This window comes from Anser cygnoides, chromosome 6 (genome assembly GCF_040182565.1).
Source record: "Anser cygnoides isolate HZ-2024a breed goose chromosome 6, Taihu_goose_T2T_genome, whole genome shotgun sequence".
NCBI classification, from domain to species: Eukaryota; Metazoa; Chordata; class Aves; order Anseriformes; family Anatidae; genus Anser; species Anser cygnoides.
This window is the reverse complement of record NC_089878.1, coordinates 8,876,091-8,902,563: the sequence shown is the minus strand read 5'-3', so window position 1 is coordinate 8,902,563 and position 26,473 is coordinate 8,876,091. Positions and strand designations below refer to the sequence as shown.

The 26,473-nt window shown below is 44.1% G+C and overlaps 1 protein-coding gene and 1 long non-coding RNA gene across 5 annotated transcripts in view; both read right to left on the bottom strand.

The window, feature by feature from the left end:
* The window catches only part of CPS1 (carbamoyl-phosphate synthase 1), a 142,741-nt gene that overhangs the window by 5,716 nt on the left and 110,552 nt on the right, over positions 1-26,473 (bottom strand). For 2 of the 4 annotated variants that reach the window (XM_066999295.1, XM_066999294.1), the window contains exons 35-38: positions 25,544-25,603; positions 24,487-24,599; positions 23,803-23,932; positions 20,564-22,561 (exon numbers count right to left, since the gene is read on the bottom strand). In XM_066999295.1, the coding sequence (XP_066855396.1) occupies positions 22,463-22,561; positions 23,803-23,932; positions 24,487-24,599; positions 25,544-25,603 (402 nt within the window). In that variant the 3' untranslated portion in view covers positions 20,564-22,462. Of the gene's footprint in view, positions 1-20,562; positions 22,562-23,802; positions 23,933-24,486; positions 24,600-25,543; positions 25,604-26,473 lie in introns of those variants that run through there. The other 2 variants (XM_066999292.1, XM_066999293.1) reach the window with 2 other exon arrangements.
* Positions 2,953-15,991, bottom strand: LOC125182133 (uncharacterized). Its single transcript, XR_007161177.2, has 3 exons — positions 6,301-15,991; positions 4,197-4,512; positions 2,953-3,162 (listed from the first exon to the last, which is right to left on the bottom strand). It is a non-coding gene; the product is annotated as an uncharacterized lncRNA (long non-coding RNA).

Here is a 26,473-nt window from a genome sequence, read left to right as displayed (position 1 = left end):
AGAGGTTCAGAAGAGATCACTGCTTCATTCTAAAGCAAGTCTGGAAATTAGCTAGAATTTATCAGACAGCTTTTGGATCAGAGACACAATAAATGCTGATGTAGTTGTTACAGAAGGTCTCTGATCTATTGTTCAGAATAGAAAATATAAACTTATCTACAGTTTATCTTTTCCCTTGGGTTGCTTTTTTCATTGCTTTTCTCTTTGCTCCAGACAATTAAATGACGCTATCTTTAGTGCCCACTTGATACAGATACCCCCAGCCAGAGTGGTGTTAGTCTGAACTGTGTAAAATAAGCTTGTACATGTATGCCCCATATATATATTATATATAGATGCCCCACAGTGCTAGCAAGCACAGGTCAATGACATACATAGGTGACACAAATTGCCCTTAAACAGTCTTAACTATCTGGGGGAGGAAGGCTGGGGGTAGGAGGAAAGTGTGCAAATGTCAAGAAAGAAACATTATCACTTTCCCCAACAAGTCATGTATCCCATCCCTAGCAGCTTATGATCTGCTTGCTCTTCTCTTAAGCTGAAGCTCTGTCTTTTGTGGGATAGGAATTAATCTCTACCTATTTACTAGGCAATATTAAAAAAACCCGTGAGCTCCACTTTCTTTTTACAGCCAAAGAAGCTAGAAAAAAGAAGATCCAGGGTGAGATTTTTCCACCAGTTCTCATTACTGTCATCCCTCTGCTCTTGACAGCAAAGGGCCAACTGATCCCTGACCTGCGCACGGATGCTCCTGGTGCCCGTCAGTGCCTGTATAATGTGAACATTAATTTTGGCCAAAGAGACTGTTTCAGCTACTATAGACTAATAGAGCTGATGACTTTAATATTCACATGGAAAGAGCCACCCTTTAATTTCAAGGCCCTGCCAAAGATGTTTCGTGGCAGTAAAGCGTGCAGGAATTGCTCTAGGCAGGAGCATCCCTTTGCCAGGACCCAGACTGACATTTCAGGGAACCAAGGTTTATAGAGACACCCAGACCTTTACTCAAGGCATCTGGCACACTGGGACAGATCAGGGGTATGTCTTAGCCCCTGTTAACCCTAAACTTTCTTCTAAAGCTCACTGCTCCAGAGAAATGTTACATTTCTCCACACTGGCTCCAGGCATCTGTGCGTAGCCACACTGGCCCAGGGACAGTGGGAATAAAGCCATCCGGAGCCTGCCACCAGTCATCTTATATCCTGACGCGTGAGGTTTAATTACCCGTGTCATTAGCACAGTTTGCTTCAAAAGTAGTATTTAACAGACACCATAAAAGACCATCATACAAGTTCATTATCTCCTGGCTAGATGGAAACATAAGAGATTAATTTGGTATAAATTATTTTTTTTAAAAGCATAAAACAAAACACAATACAACCATTACCTAGAAGCCAGGGGGTAGAGCTAAATGCAGCCCTGCATTTCAAAAGGTGCTTTTGGAAGAAATGTTTAAACACAGATAATGAATTTCTTTTACCCCACTCTTAAAAAAGGGAAATTGCAAGGGTTTTGAAAAACACCTAAGCACAAATATTCATCACACAGATGAACATTTATCCAATAAGAAACCTCTTTGGATGCTTTCATCCAAAGCAGTGTGTTTTGTGGTACCTTTAAGTATGGAAAGCATTGCTCCTTTACTCTCCTGACTTGCACAATCCGCCGGTGGCCCCAGGTCCCCACAGGGTTCTACCACTGCTTGTTTCCCGTGGCAGTAGTTAGTGCTTCGACTGCACCACCAAGAATGAAAAAATGAAAAAATAAACTGGATTTGCCAGGGCTGCTTGTGCCAAAGAAGAAGAACAGGAAAGATGAAGGGAAGGGAAAACCCCTACTGATTTTTCTCCATTGCCAGGACGCTTGCTGGGGGAGAACGGAGCCAAGACATCTCTTTTTATTTCCTCGAGATGAAGTTTTAAGGGGCAGGCTGAAAGCTTGTGCTGATGCCAGACTCCGTGTGGACAGGGACTCCGTGCTACCGCTGGGTCAGATTCACTTCTGTGCTGCCTTGCCAATGCCCTCAGCGTTTCCTCCTGCACAGACAGACCCAAACCACATGAGATGGAGTCAAATTAAATTACTGTGCGATTTCTTTGGTTTGCACAGACGGTTTGTGGGATGGAAGTAAAACAGGCCCACGGTGTCCCCCAGACGTCAAACCAGTCGGGAGCCCACAGGCAGCAGGGCCCCTGCAGCCTTGATGCAGTGCCCGTGGTGAAAGCCTCATCCCTGGGAGCCACAGGGAGTGGGAAGGAGGAGTGGGCATAAAAGAGAAGAGGGGCAGATTCTCAACAGGACAAACCCGCCTTGCTCCACTCTCCAAGTCCAATTGCTTCAGGTGAACATCAATCCTGCAGTCCAAAAACCACTTCCAAATGCATCGAAGAAATTCTCTTTGCTTTCTGAAGCTGCTCAATCCCACTCCACAAAGGCATATCTCCATTTCCACTCCCTCTCCCCTTCCAACCTCACCTCATTAAGAGTTTTTTAAATGCATCCCACAGTGCCAAAACTTTAAAAAAAAAAAAAAAAAGAAAAGAAAAATCCCTCTCTCTTCTGCTCCAAAGAGCAATTAAATCCCATTACCCTTCAGCTGGCCCACTCAGGCACGACGGTCACTGACAGCCTGTGAAACTGTCACTGAGCTATCAGCAGCACGGTGGCTCCGAGCTGCAGTCGCTGAGCCACCAGCACCGCTCGGAGAAGCCTCGTTCATGGATTTGCTTCATGTTCACTCCATACTTGCATGGAGCTGTCTGCTAGGATTGGCACGGCTGTCTTCTCGCTGCAGACGGGAGCAAAGAGCACACGTGTGAGCACCTAACACCCAGGGGAACCACGGGCTTACAATTACACAGCTATTTCTGGAAGCAAAAAAAAAACCAAACAACAACATGGCAAACAGCGAAACACAACAGCAAGGCTGTGAGCTGTCAGAAGCTGGCTGCATGGGTGGCAATGCCATGAAATGTCCTGCTTTGCCTCTGCTTGAGTTAGTGAGGCATTGCTTACCCTGCTTGTTTTACAGCTAGGATTGGGGTAATGTACTGAATTCCCTTTGACTCTTCTTGCTAGCATTTGGAGGGATTTTCAGCAGGTGCTGTAGGCATGATACAATTTGTGGAGTCTTTAGCAGCATTTCGCTGTTCCTCAGTGTTCCTAGAGGTCAAGAAGAAAGACTTAAATAAAGACAAACCCACCAGCATGATGCATATAACAGAAAATAATGAAAAATGGATCTTGGTCAGGCAGAAAATTACCCAAAGGAAAAGGAGGGCTAAGGGTTCAGAGAATAGCCCCCAACAGACCAATCTCAGCTGATCTATTCATGCCTTGGGCTCAAAGGTGGCTTTGCTTTGAGCCGCAAGCAAAATGAAATTAAAAAAAGAAAAAAAACTCTCTTGAGGAGTGCCTAAGAAGAAAGCAAAAAAGCCATCTGGAGCATCAAGTCTGTTCCACCTTGTTTCAGGCAGCTCCAGAAAAGGCATCGTGCTACCTCAGAAGGCCAGGCCAACTTGTCCAAGGGCACGTTCCAGGGGCACACCCAGGGAAGACCTCATCCCTTCCCAGCTGGGCCCTTGGATCAAAGAATGGGAAGTTTATATTCCCTCTGCACTGTTTGCTGGTCGCTACATGCAACTCAGTAAATAGCACAGTGAAGACAGGCATCACTTCTCTAAAATCTGCAGCCCTTAAGATGTACCAAGTTATGTATCAAACAGTGACATCTTAAAATCACAAGTGTCTCCTGAAAGTGTTGGCTTCTATTTTTGGAAGGCAATTCCTTCCCTTGAAGCATCTTGTTTAAAAAAAAATAACAGTTTTTCCTTCCTTCCATTGATATTTGTGATAGAATGATCGCAAGGTCTCAGTTACTCTGTATTCAGTGTGCTAATCCCCTTGGAGGTAATGTGTTGCAGTCATCACAAAACCAGGCACTTAATGAGATGATGGAAAATAGGAATCAGGCACTAGGTGAAATGCCTAACCTCTGGCTATTTGGGATTACTCACTCCAGAGGACAACTTGAATTATTTTTCTATTACATTTATTCATACATCCATACAAGCTTTTTAAACTAGCTTCCAAAATATATAAGCAAAGTGTTTCACTTCACAGAACTACACTTACTGCCACAGCTGAGACCACAGGTCAATGTGGCTGAAAATGTAAGTATCAAAACCCAAACTTACCCAGCACATCTGTGCTTCCTGGCCAGGAACCTTTCCTTCCCTGAATTCCTCCTCTGCGGTCAGTTTGCATGGTGGTGGGGAGTTTGCAGACGAATGCCCACTCCTGAACGATTTCAACATCCCTGTACTTTCCATGTTGATGTCTTCCCGTGACTGTGGCTGCCCTAGAGGGGAACAGCCAGCTCCTCCACAGCCCTCAAGGGTCCTGGTTTCAGGCTGGCAGGGAGCATCCAGTGCCAGCCAACAGAAGAGAAGTTGCTGGCACCACAGGAAGCAGATAGGAACCAAATCTAGTAACAGGGCAACAGCTCTGGGCCTGCAAGACAAAGACTCCTGTCCAGAAGCTCTTGCTGACATGCCGTGGTCTACACAGTAGATGTTTCTCCAACCTCCTTAACACAAGATGACCAAAACAAAATACAAATATGAAAGGAAACGGTCTCAAAACTAGAAGTTTTTTAGGGGAAACAAAAGTAAAGGAGTCTTCACCTCAAGCTTAGACTGGCTGAGTGGAAATGAGAAGAGAGGCAAAGATTTTCTTTAAGGATTTCCCCTGTTTATGTGCACCCCCATCAGTTGGGACTTTCTGGGGTTGCTCTGTTCCTGGGAAGACTCCACTTTTCAGGCTCACAGAATAGCTAAAAGCCCACGCAGCAGCTGTGTCAGCCCTCCACAAAGCAGGCCACGACCCACAGGACATCCCAGGCTCTGTATGTTCACCCACCCCACAGCTTGCCTTTTACAGCAGACACGACCACCACCAGCTCTATAAGCACTACATCTCAAGACATAAATAAGAACCTAAAGCAACCAGGCCAATTTCCCCATTAAATGCATATTGCCACCATGAGGCTAAAACGAAGGCCTGGGGCTGAATGTATTGTTGACAGGAATCCATTTCCAGAGGCATCAATTATTTACAGCTGCAATAAATCATTTACATAGTGCTGTAAATTCCAAACAGGGCTGAACAAACACAAGGCTTCATCATCACCCATTTCTCTTACAGCCAGAGCTGGGCTGGGAAGAGGTGCCTATCTTGAACAGGATTTATTGGAGGTGTTGTACTCAGGGCTTTGTACTCTGACTACAGTGAGAGGTAAAACTTTATAAAATAAAGGGTAAATTAAGGTTAAACCTCGTTCTAGCAGTTCCAGGACTGCCGTGTTAACTGGTAGCAACATGTGAAGTTGGTTTGTTACGGCCAGCTTGGGGATTGCTGGAAGAGGACCAGATAGGGTTATTCTGCCATAGAGCCATGTGAGTGCAGAACAGGATCTGAAAACTCTGGAAAAGTTTGGAAAGCACTGCCCAGCATCTTCCACCCAAACCTGGGGCGTCACTGCACGGAGCTGTGACTGTGCCCAAGTCACCTGGGTAGGGACAGCCTCGACCAGTGGTATCTGTCCACCAATATTAGGGCTCAGAACTTCTCTTACCTCCACTTGCATCTGAAATTTGGGGCAGATGCTGAGAACAAAGCCATGTGAGGGTTTCACAAGGCATGCAGTAAGTAATCTGCAAAACAGGGGAACGCTTTTGCCCAGTGTGACAGGAATCCCAGATCGAGATGCTGCAGCCCAGCTAACCCAAGGTCGGATCCTGCTCACGCTACTCAGGAGCTCGCTGGCCGGAGTCTGATCCAACTGGGGGGACCCACTGCCAGGATCAACCTTTGCAGTATAAAAAACAACCCCTGGGCTTCGGGAGCTTCTACAACTTGGCTGCTATCCTGCAAACCCCCTCCTTATAAATAAATAACTAAAGCAACAGATAGATGACGGTGACACAAGAGAGCAGCAAAATCAGTGCGCCTGTTTAAATCATTTGCTGTTGGGGATATATTTTCTCTGCCAGCCTGTTACTCGGAGCCCTGTGGTTCACTTTCCCTCTTTTTTTTCTGGACCAGAAACCTGCTGCTGTTTCTGTGTGAGCCCGAGTGCTGCCGACTCCTTTGTCTGAGCCAGATGCTATTAGTCATTTGGGGCTAATTCCTGCCAGGGTTTTATTCACTGCAAGACCCACAGAGGGATTTAAAGCTTTGCAGCAAGCCACAAAGGCCTCGTTGATCATTTAGCCAAACCTGGGGCTCTCTGTCACCTACCCACATCAGCTGAGGGACTCGAGCAAGACGAAGGGTGACGTGACACCGCAGTGGATCCAGCCTTGTGGCAGTGAGATCAGAGCCCAACCTTCAGGTCTGAGAGGCCATCTGGCCCAAGAAGGAGGCACGGCCATGATTTCTCTTCACAGGGGCATCACTGGCAATGCAACAAAGCAGAAACAGGACATTTGGAAGCAACGAGAGCTGTGATCCAATGTCACAAGACTTGGCATTGACACCTGCACCACCGAGCCAGCAGTGCTTTTCCCATACAGACTTACCTTGAAAACATCCCCAGCATGCTGGCAGTGACTCGGAGAGACACGCTGAAATATTCTGGACCATTGTGTATGCCATATATCACGTTTCAGTGCAATTTTAAGAACTGCAGCATCAGCCACATCTCCACAGAATATTAAAGATATAAAAGAATTTATAAATATTTCACATTAAAATTCATTGGTGACAGTTTGCGAGCTTCCTGCCGCAGCCTAAAGCAGTCAATAGGTGATTCGCTTTGCTCGGTTTGGGGGAACATTCGTCTGGTCATGTAATTTCCAGATTACCCATGTGTTGTGGGCAGTAATGGTCCTCCCCAGGGGCACAGGCATGGCACACAGCACAGTACTTACAATGGAGTGCTAAGAAACAAACATGAGGAACAGCAGCAGAGGAAGAGCGGGCTCTCGTGATGAACAACTGGTGAAGACATCAAGATGTGATTCCCCTTTGTCTCTCTCACTGCCTGATTGGAAACCTCTGCCATGCATTACTTGCAGCCAGGCTGTCAGTCCTGGTCGTACCACGGTTCCTGGGGTCCCCCTGCCAAAACTGAGAGCCTCGGGCCATGCATCCACGGGCTGAGGCAAGGAGCTCTGCCTCGTCCACGTGCTTTCTGCTGAAACGAGCAATCTGTGCTCTTCTAGCAAGGACAACAAGCACTGTCTGCAAGGGGTCTGGAGTTTCCCACAAAAAAAAAGTAGCAAATAAGTTATTCCCACCAGAAAAGGACAGAAGGAGAATTAACTTTGTTTTTCTGATTGACATGAAGGCATTTGAAAGCCATTTTGGGTTCCCCCTACTTCCTTTCTGTTCGGCTTTATCTGAGAGCTTGCCTTTGCACTTTCTAAGCAGGGACACTTAGTGACTTGAGAGGGGAAAAAATGCCCAATTTGCCTTGCTTCTCTAGAACCAAAATAACATCTAAACACATCAGTATTCCTCTGAGAGGCACTTCACTTTCTGAATGTCCACAATCACGTGTCTGTATCTGCATACGTGCATTTTCTTTCTTAGAAAATATTTGTATCACCCTTTGCAAGCAGACAAAAGGCCACTGTGCCTATTCTAAAACCAGCCAAATGCCATTTACCTGTGCAAGGATGGCATTAGACCAGTACCAGCACACCCAGCACTGCTCGTGGGAAGGCACCACCCTTGCTCAGACTTTTCTGGCCTTCCTCCTTCAATTTTCCTAGCTGTGCATGAAAGTTACACAATTAAATTCTTGCACCTCTTTTGATATTTTGGCTAATTATCATTGCCTTCTGGGTGACCTGAGATCACACGGGTTTCAGGAGTATTCCACCTCCCTTCTGAAGCAGCCAAATCTACAGGCGAGGAATTTGGCCAGTCGTCTTAAAAGCAAGCAGTGCATACCTATGGCAAAAGCGAGCCCGCAGGCCATGCAAACAACGCCATCAGACTTTGGGGTATGCTTCCCGTTTGCATGCTGACTACACACAAACCTTCTAATTTCCACAACCCCCCTGAAATCATGTCCCTTCAAGCATGTGAGGAAGTCTGAAAGTACAGAAGAGTTTTTCTGTCCAGCTCGTTCAGTAGGAACCCCTAAAGGGGAAAGAAGGAAACCAATGCTCTTGCCCAGAGATTGGGAATTTTCCAGTTGGGGCTTTTGTGGCTCCCGCCCATCTGCACTAGGACAACAGTGGGGCCATGTCTGGCTCTGTGGCAAACTCACATGCAATTGGCAGAAAGGGGGAAAGATATAATTGTTTTTCTCCATGGAAAGTGGTCATTAGGAGGGTATTATCTGGATGGTGGTTACATAAACCGTGGCTGAATGGGCTCTATTTACAATAAGAAAAACTGCCAGAAAGTGATCAGAACATATGCGATCTGATGAAAAGGCTGCACTTGAGCAACACGAAAAGCCAATAATCTGTGAGGAAGTAGCTGTTGGATAGCTAGGAATTGTAAGCAGGGACACTGCTGGGAGAGGGATTTCAAGCTAATCAGACCACCAGCTTCAAAATTTCTCAGTAGTCCCAAGCCTCTTCTGAACCTTGGAGTGACAGAGAGAAAGACTGAGAAGGCTGCTGCAGCCTAGGGGCCAGGCTCCGACCTGCTCTGTACTTTCTCCAAATCCTCGGTGTTTGTAACAGTGCATCCCTTGCCGTTTGGTATATAACCTTTTTTGTCGAGGCAAAGTCCTGTCCTCACACGTTCACTATCGTGGAGGTCGCACACGCTTGGAAGAAGAAATCTGTCCCATTACACCACAGTTCGCCCCACTAGGCCAATGTCAATTGTGACATCTCTGTAATAACTCCTAGCAGCCCCGAGATTCAGTCTCTCAGTATCTCTTCTCTACTTGTAGCCTCAAAGCACTGCATCAACCCCAGTCAAATTCCTCTTTCATATCTCGCTGAAAATGATTGTGAATGACTGCAAGCTACACTCAGGAGGTTTTATCTTAGATACCTGCCTTCACTGCACACATCCTAGCATGGCTTCAACAGTATTATTTTTCCTTAAGACAATACTTTCTAGAAAGAGGCACGATATTTTTGGCACTATCGTTGTGAATTTGCAGGCACAGACTGGGTCATAAAGAATGTGGCCTACCAGAAGAGCTCAGCTCAGTTTGCCAGGTTTGAGACCTTATGGGGAGAATTCTGCTGAGGTTTTAAGCAGTTCAGTGAAGTCAGACACATACTTGGGTGCCAAGGTTTCTAGGACTATGGACTATAAATCACCAACTTACTGCACATACGTGAACCTCATAGAGCAGCACAACCTCCTCTAGGCAAAGGACAAGCTCCCTCTGAGGTTTTGCCATGCAGACTTTTTCCTTTCCTTCCCTTGCTGTCAACAGTGCTGAAAACCACAAGATACAGTACAGCATACTCCGTGGACATGCAACGTCCACTTTCCCACAACGTATCTATATTTTTGGATGTTTAGTCTCAATCTTTTCCTTCTCTCAAATGTAAAGTCTGAGAAACCCTTTCTCTGCAGATCACCGAGTCTTACTGCACATCCTACGTAATGGCCACCTGCAATTTTACACACAGCATACAGAGGGAGATGGAGTTGTACTTGTATGAGTCTCATTCATTCAGCTTGATTAGTCCTTGATCTTCCCGTGCAGATGTTAACACATATGGCCGCTATCCTCTCATGCTCATGAAACAAGCAAAACCAACTTGCTTGTAACTTCAAGTTTTAGAGTACTTCCAGGCTGACAGTCCTAACCCTAATTCCCCTTCTTGTTATTTTCCTTCTCTGTTCAGCTAGACAAATGACCACTGCACTCTCTGAACTGAAAAGAGAAGCACGATGACTATCCATTTGGAAACGAGCATCTGATTTGTGAGAAATGCAGACAGTTCTACTGGATTTCTTTTTTTTATGAATTGTTCTCACAAAAAATAACTTCCAGCTGCCCTACAAATGCACAAGGTTGTACTTACTCCATATTTAGAGTCATTTAAAGGTGACCTTTAAGAAAAGATGGAGTATCAGTGATTCAATAAAGTGTCTCCTTCTCTTTCAGAGTTAATGACGAACAATAGCCCGTTCTGCAGTTGACTGGAGGAAAGAGGTTGGTTTTGGTACAGTGTCAGTGAGATGGTCCAGCTGTTCTGCTTATTTGTACTGTTTGAGTATCTGATGCTAAAGCGCTGGGACAAAAGAAATAATTTTAATAAAGCTGTTGAAAATTTTCTTTAATTTGTCAGCTTTCGAAATAGTCCATCTTGCAGCACTCTTACTAAGAGATTTGAGAACTTTTCTGCTGCGTTTGTAAAACCAAACCCACTTCCCAGACCACTTTCTGAAGTTTAACGAGAACAGCAATTTCTTTTCAAAATAAGAGTAGTCACATGCAATCTCTAAGATGTTGCCAAAACTAGATACACAAAAAAGCCCTCACAACACAAATCCTATCGATCAGCCACTTGAACGCTGCAGAAGCATTTCTGGTGAAAATCTGCTTAGCATAATTACACCCTAAGCAAATTTCCTCACAAGCTCAACCCGAAGTTGGGTGCTGCCTGTCCTGTCATAGCACAGAGATGTTTGGTAGCATGGCCCACATCTTTACCTGGATGACTACCTCATTTGTGCTATGTGTTTCACAGCAAAGTACACTGAGCACCTACTACACCATTCATGAATGCACCATGTTCCCATGACAGCCTAAAGCCATTGCTTATATCCTAAAATATTAGGACATACGTATATATATATGTGTGCGTTCTTGCTTCTTTTCCCAGATGCAAACAGTGAAAGGAGTGTCAGCTCAGGGAGAGAAGAAGAGAAGCTGTAAATCTGTTTGATCCCTTCATATCTCGGGAAGTCACCCTCTGAGATCTCCATCAAACCCAAAGAAATTAATGGAAAATCTTCCATGGGGATTTACTGGGCTTCAGGTCAGAAACTGCATCCCCAGTACAGATATTCACAGATGCATTCTTCAGCAGAACAGGGAATACCTGCTTTTTCCTGTTTATCAAGGAGGAGAAGAGATGAAAAAACAGATCTGAATGGGATTAAGAATCCCAAAATAGGTTTTGGTACAAATTAGGATTTACAAAAGTATGCAACTTCCACTGATCTGCATTGTTAGATACCTCATTGCTTTAAAATCGTGGTCCTAGGTGACTACTGCCCCGAATGCTACCTGCTGCCGTGGCGCTTTTCCCTGGCAAGCTGTCAGAAGCGCAGGACTGCCTTGGCCAAGACTTGGCCAAGACAAGGGAGCTGCTCCTTGGCTGCATGCCTCACAGCTCGTCCCTAAGCACCACGTGGGGGCACTGGGTGAATCGTCAGCCCGCGACGGGCTTGCAGAGATGCCACTGAGGATGTCACTTGCCTGCAGGATATTTACTATCAGAGATTAGGAATAAAGAGTAAATAAACCAGCAGGAGCCTGCCGGCTCAGGTTGGATTTGCAGGATTGCCAGCAAAGAGGGAGGGCACGAAGGATGCACAATGAGAAAAATTCAGTAAAACCTTTGTGCTTGTAAGCAGAGCGCATTTTTGGTTGTGTGACTGAGAGGCAATAAGCAGAGAGCCAAAGACAATAAGCAGGAAGGTGTTTTCACAGAGCCTCTTCTCAGATTAATCTTCATTTCCCACTAGCTCATCATTACTTTGATTAGAGGACTGTTGCTACTGGTATATCATAGCCTGAGACAAAACACTGCCAACACACGAGAACACCACAACCCCTCACCAAGTGGCTCTTCCAGGAAGCTCGCTGCTATTACGGGCTGGAAGCACTCTAGAAAACACTTCCAACCTACAAGAGGCCAGCTCACTAGCAGGAATTAGGAGAGGTAAACTGTACCATAAATCCAGACAAGGAAAACCAGGTTAGAACTCAGTGGTGTTGGACTAGGACCCAAAAAAATAAAAATTAACTCTCAACTTTGCAAGGGGTTCATTGCATCAAGTGGGCTGGGAGGCTGCCCAGGGCTTTCCTTTCTTTGCCTGCATTCCCCAACGACACCAAAGGAAACCAGGAATAGGACAGAAGTCAAACAACAAGGGAGCACCATCAGCTCACTGGTCTGCTACAGGACCCCAGGGGATGTTCCAAGGAGACCTATAGATAAATGCATTTTCCTTGCAATCACACATATCTGCCCATCAGCACCATCAATCTGCTTTAAACAAGCCACAAATGACTTGACGAAGCCAATGCTGTAACAATTTAAAACACCTGCTGCCAAGCTAGCTATTCACTATCTGGCTATAAATCTTGACCTGACATATGCATGTGCTATGTTTTCCAGCTTTCTGGCTTTCCAGCCTTTGTTTTGCAATCCCAGAATGATTGCAATTAAGGAGTACTACCTCATCAAAATGCCTATCAGCACACTAGCCCGTAAACACTCATAATAAGTATGGCTAATAAAATACAGTTTATTAGCCAACCTTGTACAGTATTTTTACAGCCTTTTCCACTCATCATTGAGAAAAATAAATCCTCCACAGCTGTGCTGGAGCTGGCATTGCTGCCAGCCTCCCTTGGTCTCACCTGTAACGAGGTGAGTAATTAAAGTCCTTATTGGAGCAGCAGGGATTTTTTATTGCCTGCCACAATCCCATCCTCTTGCTCTCCTGCCTGACTCAGAGAGGAGCTGCCACAAATGTTGTTTCCAAAATAGCTCAGCAACGAATCTTGCTTTTGTTGCGTTGAGCAATGGAAAAATTCAGTCTCAGCTGCTCAACAATTCTCATTTCCAGCCCCACAACACCAAGGAGAAATTGAATGGCCCCTGCCAACTCTGGTCCAAAATTCCTGGTCGGGAGCACCGAAGAGCTGCCTGCAAATCACTGCAGCTGAAATGGGAACAAGCAAATTGCTGGAAGCAAGCAGTGGGGGGAAAATGCCTTTGCTCCATAAAGTTCTCAGGAATCAATTAGTCTGGAGTGATGGTAGATAAGCGATGATTTGTTTGGGGTTTAAGGGAACTATAAACGTTTTGCTTTTATTTATGCCATGACCTTGCTTGTTCTCAGCCACCAACTGGGCAAATGAACCACTAAATAGGAACATTGTAAAAAGCTTAAACTATTGATTCAAAGGAGAATGTTTTACTTAGTGGAAAAACCATGCACAGTCTCCTCTCACACAAGATGTTGTTTTGTAGCAGGTTTGTTTTTTCACCCCCCCAAAGGTACTTGGTGAAGTCAATTATCGTGATATATGGAGTTACTTTCCATGAGATAAACATAAAAACAAATGCTTGGCAGTAAACATAAACCTCCCAAGTTTTTCCTCCTTCTTCTGGCCTTTTATCTCTTTTTATTACCACATTCAGAAGTATAAATTGGTAACTTATTGAAAAATGAATGGCAACGTTTACTAAAGTGGCACTATTTGCTACCCATTTTACTGTGAAGAGCCTGGTTTTAGGAGCTTCTTTCTTTATGTTTTTAAGACAAATGTAAACAAAAACGATCCTCAAAAGATGACTTAAATATTTTCCTGGTTTTCTTGTGTTCTTTAGAAATAGAGACACTGGAGGAAAAAAAGAAAATCATTGAAAGGAGTTAAGATTTCTGTATGAATCCTTTTCCCCTCATCAGAGCATGCTGTGGCATGCCAGCACCGCATCCTAGAGGAAAGACCACAGAGATGGGCCCTGGGCGCCTGAGAACCAGTCAGCAAAACAGAAAAACAGCTTCGCTCTGGGATCCTGCTCCGGGGTAACAAAGATTCCTGTGACCCCAGGTAAGAATGGAAATGTTTGACCTGCTTAAGGCAATGAAGTCATCAAAGAGATTGCCCCCTCTTGGCAGCCAAGCTGCTGGGCTATACCTACTGCCCTAGGAACAGCACGTTGCTCTTTCAGCTGATGCCAGCAGTCACTTGCCTGCAGCAAGGTTTGTAGGGAAGTGAAAAGTGAATTGCTGTTGGTGGCACAATCGACAGACCTGGGGGGGATAAAAAGGTAGGGGCATGGAAAAGGGATGGGGAATCACCAGGGAGTGAGCTTGGAGTAACTGAGCTGGCCCTGAGACCTAAGTGGCCTTGAGGACACTGAGTCAGAGACACGTCCCAACAGCCAGTGTGTTCCCCAAAGACATCAGTCCATGAAGCTGGCTCATTTTCCTTGACACTTCAATGTGCAATGCATGCACACTCCATCAGCTACTGCACTGCAACAAAGGCCAGGTTGTCTCCAGATGCCACCTGGTAACTTCTGCAGACCTCAGTTCCTTGTGGAGGAGCTCAAGGTTATCATTTTTTCCCCTCCCGCAGGGATCAAAGTGATTGTGTGATGCTGCTAAATCACAAAGTGCTGTAAATAGATGTTCCGCATACAGCCTTGCAAGGTTCCCTACAGAACATCACCTCCTGGTCTTCCTGAGGCTCCTTCTTACCCAAGCCCCTGCCGACAGATTAATGGCTGAACTGAGCAATTGAGGGCACTCCTCGCTGCCTCTTACACATAATGAAACTAGTTTTATTAATGTCTTCACATAAGTAATTCAGCTGGACTGGAAGCTGTCCACATAAATTCTCTGTGACTACGCTACTTACCCCCTAATACTCCCATTTCTAAAGAGCAAATCACTCATACCTTCTGCTGTGTCCTGGAGCTGAATAGACAGTGATAACTTTCTACAGGACAGATAATAAAATTAAATCCATTCAATTCCAGAAGTTATCACAATTCAGAGGAAGGAAGTCATTGCTATATTTTCCTTGTTTGTAACAAAGAGCCCATATAATTCCTATAATGACAAGTGTATGAAAATTGTGTAGGATTTTTCCATAAGAGCAGCATCCTAGATTGAGAGAAAACATCTCCTTCTAAATTCATCCTCTAAAGCACTCTAACCCTCTAAAAATACAGTCTAAGAGTGAAGTCACACTGTATTAAACACTGTAATATTCTATTTTATACAGTTCTTACACAACCCCCTTCACCAGATGCCTTACGCAGTGCCCTCTAATGATTCAGGCATCCTTAAGTTGTCCTCTCCGCAGTGGAGAACAACCACATGTGAGTAGCCTAGGGATGGATTTGGATTGGGTTCTCTGTCTAAATGGATTTTATACAGCTGCCTGTTGCTACACTTTAATGTCAGAGATGTAAGGCAAAACGGTTCCACTGTGCGTGGAGGGAAAGGCTGCAGGATGTGTGTTTAGAAGAGCAACCCACAAAAAAGCATGAGGACGAGGAGCCCTGCTCTTCAGTTGAGCCCCAGGAGCACTGCTGTAAGCGCTGCCCTCAGCCTGCAGCTCCTGGAAGCTGCTACATGGGTTAGAGGCTCTTGGACAGGAGGCTTGGGATCCTGGCCTGCCCAGATAGTGTTTGAGAGAGCTAATGTAGGATTAAAACCAAGTTTCTTTTCCAGACGCCTTCCAATACAAACAGTTACCAGGTGGTAAGGGAACACAAGCAGTGAAATGAATGCCATGCAACAGGGGAAGACCAGGAATTACACCCTGATCCTTTCATGCTGGCTAGAAGGGCCCTGGACACTGCAAATCAAGGGGCAGTGGGAGCTTTCTCAGGCAAACCCCAACAGGCAAGGGATGAGTACGGACAAAGAATGAGATGTGGCTGGTCTGCCAAGGCATACTCTGATGCCATGGGAGGGCTGGAGGATTTGCAAGTCCCACCCAGTACCCAAAATCAAGTTTAATAAAAGGCACAGCTCTAAGGATTGGAAGGGCAGAGTCAAGCCCAGCAAACTAGTGAGAAAGGGGTCTTAAATCAGTGTAACAGCAACTAAAGCCAACTACCACACTGCAGCACATGAGCAAATGTGTAAAACATCTTCTCCCCTACGCAGGATTAATCCTCAGATTAGCACCACAAAACCACTTAAAGGAGAATTCAAATATGGCACTCAGTCCTAATGCATGACTGTGAAAACCTAACCCATGTGGCAGTGGATTTCTCCATCACCTTCCCTGCAAAACAAAATATTTCTGTTTAAACATTGGGAGAAGCCATTCTGTTCACTTAATCCCGATCTGTTGAAGAAGACAAATCCACACCTGTCATTTTTTTTTTTGTAACTCCTCAGAGCAATGGATTTACTCTGTGAGGAACGTAACAGAAAGGGATTGTGGTAAATGAAGGAATCCTGCAAAAAGCCACTCCCAATTTAAAGCAGATAATGAGCACCAGAGCTCGTGTGGAAGCAATTAATTCTAATCACTTATGAGACAATAAAATTTAATTATGGGTTCTTTGAAAACTAAAAACCCAACAATTACTGTTAATAGGCTTTTCTTGATGGCAGATAGCGAACAGAATTTGTTGAGGCTGTTTTTCCTGCAGTTAATTAAAAAAAAATCATCTTTTAGTTAAGATACATTATACTCCGCTTACACCGATACATGAAATGGTGCTACTGCACTTAGTTTAGATTCACACAGGACAGAAAAACAATCTTTGAGCAACTCAGCTCTTGGATATGCTTTCGTATAATTGGCATTTTCCTTTCTGCCGAGGTTTCAGATCTTTATTATGTGTTCAGAGGTACTCTTCTCCCATCTCAGAACAGCTGGATGTCTCCAGCTTCATTTCAGCTACATTCATGCTAGTAAGAACAGAAATTGCAAGTGGTTTTTTCGTCATGCACTCATTTTGGAGCTGTAGGAGAGCTCTGGTTGGGGAGTAACACTGCTGCTAGCCTGGAACACAAAACAACCAAGCAGCTCCTTCTCTGGGGTGACAAGGCTGTGGCCCATATTCATTCTTTCCCTGGACCTGACGGCACTGAGAAGTTTGAAATAAACTATTTCCCTTCAGTCTAGCAGCATATCTCCTCTCACCCAGCCTGAACTGCACGAGGATGGAGAAGGACCATCAGTTAAACTCTGGTATGTCTCATTTTGATGCTCCACTCATTTTCTCTCCCAGATATGTACAGAGCCTCACTTCTCTTGCAGTTGAAGTATCTTCTAGCCTTTTCAAACTGTGATTCTATTGTATCTATCAGAAATGACTTAAAAGCATTTACTAATAAATGTAAGCTAACAAATCTGGAATCTGCCCAGTAGCTTAAACATCAGTCCTTCTTCCCCAATACTCTTTATCTATGCCCTCTGGGACCTGTACCTAAGTGCCCTTAGGGGTCTGCATTGTCTCTGTCTACCTGCACAGTGTTCAGATAGTTAATTATTGTACTACACGTCACTGGTGTCCGTGATATCATGGGCACATACCTCCTCCCCTCCACCTTTACAGAACGCCTTTGCTTACCTCTGCCAAGATCTAACAGCCATATTTTGTTGTCTGCATGAACACTGCACAAGAGACACTCCCCATATTACTGAGGCACTATGTGCTTGGTGTCCATGTAGCATCTTAGAAGGAGATGTCAATGATACAGGACTGCTGAGGCCTTCCATTCAGGACTAACAGGCTAAGCTGCAAAACAGATAAACACTGGTACCCTTATAGATGCTGGAAGCACTACGAAAGACTTTAACACTTATTTTAGGATACACTAAGAACTCAGACCTGCCCGCAGTAAGAACACGCTATGTATTTGCTTTCAGCTGGCCACATCAATACATTTAAAATTTGACTAACGGCTCAGGTTTGATCCTCAGCAAAGGTCAGCTTTTGACCATGTCATCGTATTTCCCACCTTCACCATTCTGTCTCCAATGAATCATGAAAGGTAGCAAACATTTCATCCCACGCCACATGATGCTTAGTCAAAACATAACCCACTTTTCCAAAAGTTGCTCTAAGATGCTTCTGTCGTAAGGGCATGGACTATAATGCCTCTCTCTCAGAGATGGTGAATAGCAGAGGGCCATTTTAAGCTCTAATGAGGTCTCATTACTATAAGAGATCTTGGAGTACAAGAGCTTGGCAGTATTTAGTAATGCTCAGGAAGTCAGAAAAAAGAACAAGATTGTCTAGAACTGGAAGAGCAAATGTTTTTTTTTCCTGAAAAAAAGCATCTGATTCTCTTTAATAAATAACTTGGGCAATCATTTACACCAGAGGCTAAAAGCAGCATAAAAGCAGCACATTATGCTGGCTTTGCACTAGTGTTAGCAACTCAGTAGAGCCTGACAGAAACCAGATCTGGAGTGTTTAAGAAATTTCATGCTTCAGGAGTAAAAGCTTGACCTTTAATAACAAGAAACTTACCCTGGTAAAATGAGTTGTGCCAGAACTACAAACTCTCAGCACTCCTCGCAGCTCCCTGTAAAACAGTTGGCACTTGCTGCTCTTGGATACCGGTTTAGATGAACCAGAGCATTCATCCAAGATTGTGATAACCCCAAAGCACTGGTTTACTCCCTAACAAATCTTTGTCATTTCCCCAAAGCACATTATCATAACGCTCGAACGTAATTTGCAACAAATGCTTTTGTCTCTCAGTTTCATCTTTGCAAACTTCCCTGAATTAAAAGAGTTTATCTCAACTGGTATTATCACTCTGCTGAATTCAATATATTTTAATTATGAGGATGAGGTAGAGTTTAGCCTACCTACCTAATGACAAAATATCATGTTCTCCATTTAATTAGGACAAATTAAAAGGTTCGTATTTAAATTCTATTCAATGGTAAGAGTGAAACAAATGTTCCACTGTAACTAGATTATTCCCTGTAAATTGCCTTATGCAGTATTACACATTAAGATGCAGTAGGAACAAAACCAGAAGCTTTGGGTAATATTTGGCAGCAGATCTCAACGTCCTGCAGATGGCTACAGCAGTAGCACTTGCATGCTTCATATGGCATTGCAGTGCCTCCTGTCCTTGCAGTGACAACAGCAGTAATTATGTCTGCTGAAAGCTTCCCAAGGTCAAGGGCTGCTCTGACCACGATTTGGTGTTATAAATGCTATAAACAGGAGGAGACAGAGGTGCTCTTTCCTTTTACCACCTCATCTCAGCTGTTCCCTGAGCCCAGCTTCCTGCTCGTGGTTGTTTGCATATGGCAGGGATACAGGTAGAAGGTACGCACCGAGCTGCTGATACTGCACACTGCAGCTGTGGGTTTTGGTATAGTGCTAACAATTCCTTCCCTGCTTTTATGAATCACTTTACCATACAGACATAGAGGTGGTAAGCTCCCAGCCAGACTGCTAGATGCCTCTGATGCAAGCACAGAGAACCCATGCACAAACAGGCTTTTTAACCCAACATCCAGCCCAGCAAAACCTGAACGCCAAACAAGGCATTGCTCTGCTTGCTGCCAAGAGCTTTTTCAGATCATGAAGTCTTTCCTACTTGTGTACTTCCTACGACTTTCAGAAACCTGATCTTGATAGTTACAAATGGAGCAAATAAGTTTCCCAAGATTTCCACTGCTTGTTTCACTTACATAAAGCGTACACCTTCCTCTCCCTGTGTTCTAAGACCTCTGCCAAGAAAGCAGAAAGTAATAGCACTGAGTTGTCTTCCCTCTCTTACACTCTTTTCTTCTTTCTTTCAATACACCAAACTATGTTTGCTCCAATCTCCAAGTGATTTAAATGATGCTAACTGCAGAGGAGTAAATCCAGGGAGCTGAACAACTGGGTGACGACCCTGACCTCCGTAAGTCGAGCCTCCAGAGCGTCCTAGCACTTAGCACCCTTGGAGAGAGACAGCTCCAGGGAGTGACTCAGCAGACAGACTACTGAGAAAAACACATCCCTGTTATTAAAATTAGGTTCCTTCTTATTTCAGTATGGCTCTTGCCACCTTTTATTGTGCTGATCTCAGAAGTTGTGCTTCAGTCTCTTATACCTTCATGTGTCTCTTTATCATCCCTTTTTTGAAGACACTAAAAAAGCATAAAACAATTTGACAGCTCATAGATTAGCAAATGGCCTTTTCTTGCTCTGAACAGTATCTTCTTTCATCAGTCATTGTCACTCTCCACAAGATTAATAAGACAGACATTTATAAGGCAGAATCTGTTGAAAGCAGAGATAAGCATGGTAGAAAAGATACTAATTGTAACTTTTTTTTTGCACATCTGCATTGATCCCAACAACTGTAAGTATTTAAAAATTTTCCTATAGTGTCGGCCCCTTTGTTACTGCAAAGAAGAAAAGGATATAGAGAAAAAAATAGCATTCACTGTTGGCACAAGGTAAGCTTGGGGATGACTTCCTGGCTCCTCCTGACCTTTATACGAGGTACAGTTTATCTTACATCAGTTGGGGGAAACAAAAACTTTTTTCTTCAGCAGGGGAAGGAGAAGAGGCACCAAAAGGAGATGTAGGAAAGCACAGCTCAGGATGGTGTATGGGTCTGCTTAAGTGGGGAGCGTAGCAGTGACACCTGCTTTGGAGGAGCAGGGAAGGGACTGGTGTTTAGCACTAGCAGCAAAATGTTAACCCTAATGCATAATTACAGAGTACTCAGCATATATTCAGCCCTGGTGTGTTTCTCTACTAAATTCCACTCTAATTTTATGAGAGTCTGTGGACACCAAAGAAGCTGTGGTTTAAGTACCTGCAGCTGCTGCAATAAATAACGGGACTGTATAGATAGATGTACACGTAGAGCTTTGTCATCAGTGCTTAAAAAACAACAAACCTTTTTATTAAAAAAAATGAAGATTTCGAGAATGAGTGGCTGTGACAATCCAGGGCATTTATTTCATTTTCAGCTCATGAGGAAAGTTACAAAATAGAAAAAAAAGAACAAGAGAATACAGACATTTGAAGATGTCACTTTGTTCAGTACTAGAGGTAAAGACAGGCTGGGAAGATGTGAGATGACAACAGTTGTTAATGGGATTTTTGCCACTGGAAAAAAAAGTGCAGGATGCATTTAGAGAGTACTGCTTCATTAAGCACCGTTAGTCATTCCTTTCACAGCTGAATGGGTGAACAGTTGATGGCTCTGGCCTCTTCTGGATTGGTGGTTTTGTTTTTTGATTTTGTTTTTGTTTGTTTAATAACATTTCTACTCTAGAAGTGCAAAAGCTTTCCCTATGCACAGGGGACAGGATTGTGTTCATCGCAGAAGTTAGTCCTGACAACAAGCCCACGATCAGAGCACTTGGAACATCAACCAGATCAGGAATAAAGTCTACACCTAGCTCTAAATTTGGTCCTGGCACTCAGCATCAATTGTTCGGGGATCCCCAGGGTACTCAAAGTCATCACAGCCTCTGTCCCTTCCTTTGCACCTTTCGATAACAGCTCTCATCAGATTTAGTAACCTTCCTGAAATGTTTTAGCATTAGTCCAACTTTGAATCTTCTGGCTCCAGGGTATACTGTGCACATACTGCAACATGGGGGAAAAAAGACAAATGTGTGGACCCTAGCTGGTAAGCACTTAGGGGCAGGTACAGTGTCTGCTGCATACATATGTAGGATGAAGCACTGTTGGCCATGGAGCTGCTAAAGCCTTCTGCTGTGCTACCAGTACATGATAATGTGCAACACATGGCACAGTGGGAGTCTGCTCTGTGGGCAGCATTTTCAGGCATTGCTAGAGCTGAAAAAGCAGCAGAGAAGGCTGAAGTGGAAGTGAAGGGGTCGCTTAGCTGGAAGGGTTAAAGCACTGCAACACTTTCACCTCATTCTGAGAAGATTCAATTTTAATGCCCAGAGTCACAGTACAAAGATGTCTTCGGGGAGTTCCCCACTTTTGAAGCCAGACACAAAGCTGAGAGCTTTTACGATACAGTGATGGCAGCTTGAATTCAGAATGATGAGCTAGAATTTAAAAAATAGTAATAATAACAGCCTGAAGGACTGAGCAAAACGTGGAAGCAATTCCAGCACACACACGTAGCCTCTGTCCCTCATCAGATCTGCAGGCTGCAGAAGAAGATGCTTAGCCAGGGTTAATAAAACAAACAAAAGTAGGTGAGTCATGCCCCTTAGCTACTGCAGGGAATCGTGGGGAATTTGTGTTCCTTTATCTTTAAAGAGCTTCTATCACACCCAACACCCTCAGCAGTTCTGTACCATGACAGGTGTCCATGGTATAAGTTGAGCAGGAGGATTTCTAATCATTATATAAAGTATATATTATATAAAGGAGCTATACAACTTGCTATGGAAGTTTGGGGCCAGGCTACAGCAGTTCAGCATGAGAACAGCTGGGAGTATGGACCCAAAAAAGGTCTTTCTAAGGAACAGGCTTGGTCATCAAAAGAAGGAGCTACTCGCATATAGGAGCATTTGTATCTCCTTCCGTCTCCTCTGCTATGGTGGTGTCCAGATCTACCCATCTAGTAAGTGATATTTGTTCCTAAGTGGAAGTGGAGACAAGACGGTGGAGAGGCTGAGGAGAGGATGGGTTTCCAATGAACAATCAGAAGTATTCACTGGGAATTAGTTTGTGTAAGCTGGAAAGACAAACAGTGCAGATGCTATAAAATGCACGGTTAGGTGGATGATCTGAGATCCCCTCTCCCATGGTGCCAGAAGCAGTAAGATAGCAGGCTGGACATAGCTCTTCTACGCAGCATTTCCATTGTCAAACTGTCTGTAGTGGAAGAGACTCTTGGAGTCCAATTTCCCAGAGTATTTGACAGCTTCAGCAAAAAGCTTTGTCACCTGTCAATACAAAGCAGAGGAGGACTGAGCATTGCAAAGCCTTCTGCAGAAGACTAACAGCAGGCACCACACTTCTACACCCTCACCCGGGAACTGCCCTGTGCAGGTCCACTCCTCTAGTCCATCCATACTGATACCAATTTCAAGGTGGCTTCACATAGCTGTTGGCTCCAGCATGCTGGAGCCCTCCTGCCCATCTGGAGGGATGTAGAGCTGCTGGGCTGCTTTGGCAAGACGGTTCTGTCCCATGAGAGCTCTTGTTCCCCCTACCACCCAAGCCTTTAAGAGAACACAGGGCTGTTCTTCTCAAACTCAAACTCTGTAATCGAAAGTGCTCACCTGCATCAAGCAGGTCTGGTAATAAATTTTGGCTAGAAGCCCTGTCTTGGCTGTCAGTGTGTGTTTTGCTAGGAGGCAGAGGATGGGTCTTCAATTCCCCTTTCCTGCTAATTATGTTTGGCATTATCCTGTCTAGGAACTTAGAGCTTGGCACTCCCTCTGCTCTCCACTCACTCCAATCACAGCAGAAGATTTTGCACAGCTGGACACAAGCTCAAGTCACTGGGTTCTACATCAGTGCCCAGTGAAATCAAGGGGAATTTGGTTGCTGTGTTCAATGAGAGCTAGATGAGGCCCTTTTGTGACAGTTGAAGCCACTTGCAAAGGAAGTCAAGCTACCCTGGCCAGCAGGAGTCCCACTTTCATTTCTAAATATCCCTTCCCCTATCAGTATGTGAATGGGGTTTGTCAGGAGCTACAAACACAGAACGACTTGCAACTGGGGACTACAACAGGACTAAATACACAGGCAGCAATTCCGTTTGGATGGTACTCTGGAACTGGATTGACCCATGGGTCATTCAAGAAAGCTCAACTACATCCTGCTTGAAGCTTTAAGAACCACGAACTAGAAAAACACCCCACTAAAAAATTCTTTCCGTGCATAATTTAAACATGTTGCAGGGAATCCTGTGAAAGAAGTTTGCTCCGAATTGAAAATGATACAGCAACAATTTCAGGTGCATTACAGGACCCAAGATAATTTTTTCTTCTATGTTCAATTTTGAGCAATGTTATTTTGCATAATAACAAAACGAAAATACACTCAATTGTGTTGCCCTGATTTTCTGGCACATTATTATTTATCAGAAATAACGAGGGTCCAAATGTACTGGAACCTAGTGCTTCAAGTGCTTCAAAGCTCTGAAGGCTCCTGTGACTAAGAACAACATGGGGAGTACCTGGAAGTTAGTGAGTAGAGCAATCCCGCTGTCAATAGCCATCCTCCGGATCATGTAATTATCATGGACAAACTTGGTGTTGCTGTTGGGCAGGTTAATCACCAGATCTATTTTCCCATCCCTTATCAGCCTGAAGAAACAATGCACAAGATAGTATCACAGTGTATCTTGCTTAATGAAAATCTGTGATGAATACAAAGGCATGCAAGTAAACAACACTGAAAATTTTCATTCGCATTTGGTTTTTGATGTCAAGTCCTACATCCCAAGAAGGGAGGGTTGAGGCACTAAGCCAGGACTCGAGAATTTGGGCTTTATCTCTGTTCTATTCATTGATACAAAGCAATATTCAGCCTTCACACAGCTCAGAACAACTCTGTTAAAGGTGGGATGGTCTGTTATTACAGGCTACATATCTAGATCCCACATACTTTTGCATTGAAACGTAACATGGAGCAATACATCCATGCTGTATTAAATAGGACTGTTCAACAAGATGTCCGTTAATTAAGCTAAAACCTCCCTGCTGTCCCAATTCCAGGCATAATCAGGTAAAATTTTTGCACTGAATCCTTAAGTCCCGTTAAATCACTATTAGTGATCCCAACAGGACCACAAATTTGCCCCTTGTACTTGATATCCTGGATGTTAATGCAATTTCAACAAGGTGAGAATCACTCCTACCTCCTGACTGAAGGGAGGCTGGGATGCTGGTTTTCCTGTGATGGCCATGCCACAGGGTTTGCTGGGATACTGTTTGCATTGAGCCAGTCAGAGGTTGCTTCTGTGGCATAAAGCTGTTGAGGGAAAAGAAAAGGTTACCGTGTGCCTCATAATACGGAAACGTTTCATTTAACTCATGTGAGTATGACCCAACGCACAAATCTTGTTGTCAGAGGTGATTTCGGATGGCATTTTTCATCACAAGGGCATCTCTCCACGTAAAGAGACACACACAGAAGAGCATGACTTTCCCAACTTTCTGTTATCTATTGTCTGCTGATGGATGACAGTCAGTGAATAGTAGTAACACATCCAGAAACTGTTAAGTGGCTTAGGAAAACCTAAATCCTTCTGAATTTCAATAGGGCTTACGTTCCAACCGCTTATGATTTTTTTTGCCCTTTTTTTTTTTCTTCTGCCTGGCACTAAGTTTTGAAAGGCAAAACTGTAAATCCAGTAGTTACACTAATGCCACTGAGGAAAATAGTGCTTAAATACTTAATACTATAAACCTCTCCCCAGTCTTCTGCGGTCATGTTGTTAACTTTCTAAGTATGTGGATTCAAAATGATGTAATTACAAAAGGGATGTAAACACCTCAAATTTCCTACGTCTGCAGCTTGTGAGTGTCACTGAAGATGAAGCACTGTGAAGAATTTCTCTCCATATAACAAGAAAGTTTTTCTTCCTCTTCCTGGCTTTTTTTGTTTGTTTGTTTCTTGGAAAACTTATTTTTTTAGTGTGACACCCTGGCTGCTGGCTGATAGCAGAGCCAGGGTTGTTCTTGCCATGACTTGTGACTTAGGCCTGCTTGTTCAATTTAACGATCATGAAAACTTTTAGTTGGGTGATACCTACTGACTTGACAGATCACTCAGCCAAAAATCCCTGTTGTACTTCGAAAATTTCCTTTTTTTCTGTCTCCAAATAAACTCCAAAGTTCTCCCATTCCTATGGAAGGCTGAGTACGTTTCAAATTTTGAAAACTCTCTAGCTCTAAATAACTGAAACCACCTACCTTGAAGCCCTCCTCACACAGCAGTTCTGCTACACTGAGGAATTTGGGGCGGAAGGACTTCTGAAAAAGGAAAATAATTAGATGAAGTATCAAAGCTAGGATTTAGAAACGGGATTTTGTATACCAACGCGGAGTTCCTCCAGCCTGTGCAGAGACAAGTACCTTTCTGTACACAGCATGTGTACGCACACATGGCTGAACATGCCTGTCCAGTGCCATTCCAAGAAAACTGTCTGGATCCCAAAGCCCAGAGTCACTCTCAGCTGAGACATGTTTCATTACAACACCAGGGCGTTCCCATATTAATTTCTACTGCAATTACAAAACAGCCCTGTATATGAAATATTAGAGCAATTGTCTTCTCAAATACACAAACCAGAGTCCCTTCTACTCTTAATTAAACATCTTTTCTAACACTGCTCAAACATTTAGCCTTCTATTCTGGCAAACAGCATGAACAGGCATTGGGCTGCCTATGGATGCTCTGTTTGCAGATTCCCATGACGAAGAGCCCATATATACACAAGTTCATTTTTAACTCCCATGGCCACATGGAAAGGGCAAACTCAAAACCACTCAGGAGACAGGAACACCCTGTTCCCATGAGGACGCGAATGCCAGGTACTTCGGGCACCCGTGAAAGATTCAGGCTGCACACCTAGATCTAACATCATTTAGAAGAAATAGAGATAAGACGACCTCCTGTAGACACCTGCACGTGAACAAGCCACTTTAGAGCAACTGATGAGCAAACATTTGATCCCAGCATAACTTTTGTCTGGACGTTGAAGGTACAGCAATGAAAAGATCAGAATCAGCACACGCCCTACTCACTGCCAAGCCTGGCTGAACCTCGCTTATAACTTTAGCTTCATCTGGCCATTTTGCAAATCAGATTACTGCAAGCTCCTTTCTCAAGCTACTCATGGC